This window comes from Laccaria bicolor, genomic scaffold, assembly GCF_000143565.1.
Source record: "Laccaria bicolor S238N-H82 LACBIscaffold_101 genomic scaffold, whole genome shotgun sequence".
In the NCBI taxonomy this organism is placed as follows: domain Eukaryota; kingdom Fungi; phylum Basidiomycota; class Agaricomycetes; order Agaricales; family Hydnangiaceae; genus Laccaria; species Laccaria bicolor.
Genome location: NW_001889972.1, coordinates 64,398 through 68,880, shown reverse-complemented (window position 1 = coordinate 68,880; position 4,483 = coordinate 64,398). Strand labels below are relative to the sequence as shown.

Below are 4,483 nucleotides of genomic sequence, written 5' to 3'. Positions count from 1 at the left end.
ACATAAGCCCCTATGGCCACCGAAGTTCCTAGCTTTGTGGGCATCATATCAGCGCTTGACGTACCTGTACCTGATAGGAAACAAATTCAATGAGCATGAGTACCAGAAAAAAAGGAAAAAAAGACACGATACATGCCGAGTTCCGAAAGTCTGACAATCCAACACGAGTGCACAGAACGTACTTGGCCCGCCGGCACGAGAGAAGATTCTCGTAGTTCGCACCACCGCGCCAAAGACGTTCAACTGGCGAAGCAAGGCAATGTTGAGAGCCTTGCAAGCCAAAAGTATAAACTATGCTGGTCCTCGTCTTGCCTCTGGTTGATGGGCCTTCGTTGAGGGAAGAATATCTTCATAATTTTGGTGATTGGCGAGTCTTGCGCAATGTGCGAGTGAATGTCAACAATCAAAGAACCCAGATGGCGATGCGATTGGCTTGTTTTGGCACAATGTACAGCAGAACAACGGCACCGGGTGAGTCCAAAATATAGAGTTGACCTTCCAACGACGACAAAATAGGCAAAAGCTATTGCTTTTGGGGAGAATCGCCAGCGAGAGATGCAAAGGAAAATATGATGCACAGATTGAAAGCGCGTTGCCACTGCTGTGCTGTCTGTCAACACATTCCTCGGCTCGGGATTCAGCAGTAGAACGTCCGGCAAACTATGCAGTTGCTAGATCTCCTCCGGGTCTTCCAAGGTCTCCTCATCGTCCATCTTGGACCTCCCAAAACCGAATAGGTCCCTAGCCCAATACGAAGACGAAGAAGACCAACCAGTCGCCAGTCGTTGACCCCCTTTCGATTGTGAATCCACCTGGCATTACACTTGAGACAGCGAAGAAGGCCTCGCACGCAGCTCAGCAGGCATTTCTTCCACAAAAGCCGCACCCACGTCCCTCGAGGTCGGTCGTCTTCCCAACCGCCTTCTCCTCTCCTTTCCCAACCGCTAACTCCTTCTTGCTCTTCGTCCGTTGCATATTGGGCATGGGCTTGACACGCGCGACATGCTAACCTCTCTGTTTCACACACGTTTCTTATCGACCCCACGCTCCCCGCGCGTTCTTTCCGTCTTCGTTCTCGCTCGAGAGGGATGGACAGGGAGCGAGAACGAGCCAATGCAGCCTCGTGTGGTTTCGTTGTGTCACTGCGGCCTGAGGTCATGGAAAGTACCGGGGAAATGCTGTCTGGAAGTAGATGGGGCGGGGGATAGTATTCGGGGAGGGCCAGCCGTTTCAGCAGAGGTGGATCGTTCAGTGGCTGAGGACGATGCGCGATCTGACAAGGGCTGCGCGAAGACTTTGGACCGGAGGGTGGCACATTACCGCCTGATTTTGAGGCCCAGAATCAGTGTATATTGATCTGCAATGGGACACGAAACGTACTGAGGCTCGATAATGTCTTTGTAGATATTCTGCACCCAGTTGCGTGCGTCCTTTTTCTCGCACAAGTTGCGTGACAAGTCAATGCGGGCAACTAACTGACAGTTTGTCCATGAAGACTTCCAGACTGTGTTTCAAGGTGAGAAGGGGGGCAACCGGCTGCGGACGAACAGACCGCTTGCGTTTCTTCGGCAATTTCAAAGGTGCTGGAGGTGGTGGAGCGGGTCTGGGTAGTGATAGTATCTGTACTCTCCCAACATTNATAAGTCTGGAACAAAGAAAAGGCGTGAAAAACAACTCACTCTTGCCTCTCCATCCGATCCAACCAATTTTTCCGCCACTTATCATTCACCCAAGGTCCATCGTCATTATTCACTCATGCCACGGAACGTGTCCAGTCCTCCTCGGCCTTTTCATGCAACACTGCGTGCCACCTCACCGTTCAGCTCACCCGGGCTACCGCCGTTCATTGACATCAAGATCTTGGGCAGGTCCTCGTGGTAGCTCTTCGTCGTGGATCCCGTGGTGAGCAGAAGTTGATCTAACACAACCGTGTAATGGGTGGACGGTCGACGTAGGGTGTATGGACAGACCAGGTCATCTTCCTGCTTGGTTCTAGTGAGTGAGGGAGGTCTGTGAGGGTTACCATTTGAGGGTGCCGGCGATGGTGCAAGGTCAAAGAGGAACCCTTTATGACGACAATGGGCTCAGTTACGAATACCTATCTCTCTCAGCTCTCTGCGACACCGCGTTCGGATTCACAGACCCACTTCTATTAGTATTACTAGGCGACGCGGTCAAGAACTCTTCATTTCCTTTGCTAGGACCCTCGACCAGTCTACCTTGGAAAGTGACGTTGACGACGACGTGGACTGGATTGTCGGCAGATATGTATCTCATGCTCGGGCTATCGATCCTGGTGTCTTGAACCCTCTGTTGCCTCCTCCGTACTCTGCCTTTGTCAACGATCTGGAACGAAACAGTACTCGGAAACACGATGGCCATAGCTCTATTGAAACGCTGGTATTGAAACGCAGACGTTTATCATCCTTCAGCGACCTCCAAGGCCCACTCAAGTACTCCAGATCGGCCGAGTCTCAGGCTACGTATAACGCCTCTACGAAATTCGACATCACTCACAACAACAGGGAACCTCTCACGTATCTTATCGCCTCTTCTCCTGCTAGAAAACCTGGACCTAAAGACCATCCGAAACCTTTGACCAAACCCGACTTGGATAAGCTCATCAAGGATCTATACCTGGAATTCGATTATTCGAACGACTGAAGAACATCAAGGACGCTTCACATCAAGCTATCACGGATTTCCTTTCAGACCACGGTATTTCCTCACTACTCCGCATATATCTCACTTTATTTGATTGGTTAAAGGACACATTAAGATTAACGGCCGCATCCTCGACATTCTGCGTACCACCGACGTGGAGCGTATATCCCTCGTAAACTCCCTTTTTGATGAGAATGGGCTCAATTTATGCGGCAAGGACCTGTTTCCGAGTATGTTCTTGCCCTTTACTCCCTCTGCCTTCCATGTTGCGTCGTTGATCCCTCTTCATTCACACAACATCCAGCACCCCCAACACTTTCCTCTCCCTAACCGAACTTTCATTCAGTGGAACACGCGTACGCGACTTCGACATCATCCACATCCACCGCCTCCCCAAGCTTTCCGTTCTCTTTCTGAACAATACAGGGATAGGAAACGAGGCGTAAGTCTTGTCTTCTTTTCCCTCCTCCCTCTCACCCCCTCTTCACTTACCCACCATCACTCGACACGCAGTGTATACCTCCTCATCCCACTCAAACACACCCTAACCCAACTAACGCTCGCCACCAACCCCGACATCGACAGTACATCCGTACCCGCCATTCCTTCTCCTCTCCAAACTGTGTTACCTCTCCATCGCAGATACGAGCATCGACATGAACGGGTTGAGGACGTTGGCGAAGAGGGTCGATGAGGAGGAGTGGATTGTGGATATTGAGGTTCCGTGGGGGTGTGAGGATTATATTGATAGTATGTATGAGTTTCTCTTTCACAACGTTCTGATACTGATTGGATTGTTTGAAAGATATACCGAAAGCGTACCTCCTGTACCCTTCGTCCCCGTTGATAACGGACCCAGAGGCGTGCAGCGCCTTATCGTGCGCTGCACTTCGGCGTAATTTGTCTGCTCATGCGGAGAGAAACCCGGCTATTGTGGTGGGTGGGACGAAGGATGAGATGGTGTTGAGGTTGGAGGGGTTGTTGAGGACGAGGAAGCTGGATTTGTTGGTTAGGAGGATGATTGGGATTGAGGATTGATTGTTGTTGGTGCGAGTGAGGAAGTTGGTTTTGTGCGTTGTGCGTTGAGTGGTGGTTTGCGGGTTGTGTTTTGTCTTCTGTGTTTTCTGCTTTTGTCTTTCGTTCGTTCGTTCCAGTGTTGTTCGTTTGCATACATGTTGTATCCATGTTTTCAATGAAGATCTTCAAAGCGAGAAGGAGCCCAATACATATATCTACAGGATGGTAGTAGTACCCAATATCGGCTCTTCCCCATCCTCGTCAACCGTCCCTCTTAGGCCCAACAGGTGTCGGTCTCTTCGGCAGACAGCTTATATCCCCACTCCCATTTCCATTGGTACTAATCGCAGTGTTCGGAGTAGGCGGAAAGCTCGCGTCAGTCCTTCATGTTCGTCCGTACTAGGAGTCCTTCCCATGCCCATCGCAGTCGCACCACCTGACGTTGACCTAGGTCCCAAGCTCGCAGACGCACGTATACTCCCCGGAGCCGAAGGCAACCCAAGGCCAATCCTCCATGACCAGCTGCCACTGACGGGTTGAGCGAAACCATCATAAGACAATGGCACCCCACGCCGTGGAGAAGAAAGTTTGGTTAGATGATGAATAGCACAGGAAGGAACTTGAGGCGGGTGACAGAACACAGTTGGGTCAAACTCTCTTCATGGAATATATCGCCGGTGGTTTGGCTACAGGGGTCGTCGCCATTGCTGGTGGTGTGCGTGCCTTCAAGAAACACGAGGAGCACAAAGAAGGGGTGCAGTGTTTGATGTTCGTTGCATCCATCCTATTCGCTTCGCTCGTT

At 50.9% G+C, this 4,483-nt stretch overlaps 2 protein-coding genes across 2 annotated transcripts; one reads left to right on the top strand and one right to left on the bottom strand.

The window, feature by feature from the left end:
* Positions 1 to 1,248: 1,248 nt before the first annotated feature.
* On the bottom strand, positions 1,249 to 2,624 carry LACBIDRAFT_335615 (uncharacterized protein; the record flags this gene model as incomplete). The annotated part of the gene is made up of 7 exons (XM_001890482.1): positions 1,249 to 1,357; positions 1,381 to 1,475; positions 1,553 to 1,645; positions 1,680 to 1,717; positions 1,829 to 2,065; positions 2,148 to 2,386; positions 2,518 to 2,624. The coding sequence occupies 7 exons, from the start codon at positions 2,622 to 2,624 to the stop codon at positions 1,249 to 1,251; spliced, it is 918 nt and encodes a 305-aa protein (XP_001890517.1).
* Positions 2,625 to 2,871: 247 nt separating this feature from the next.
* On the top strand, positions 2,872 to 3,702 carry LACBIDRAFT_296112 (uncharacterized protein; the record flags this gene model as incomplete). The annotated part of the gene is made up of 5 exons (XM_001890485.1): positions 2,872 to 2,894; positions 2,969 to 3,106; positions 3,178 to 3,248; positions 3,307 to 3,414; positions 3,470 to 3,702. 5 exons carry the CDS (start codon positions 2,872 to 2,874, stop codon positions 3,700 to 3,702), a joined length of 573 nt encoding a protein of 190 aa, XP_001890520.1.
* Positions 3,703 to 4,483: the final 781 nt, after the last annotated feature.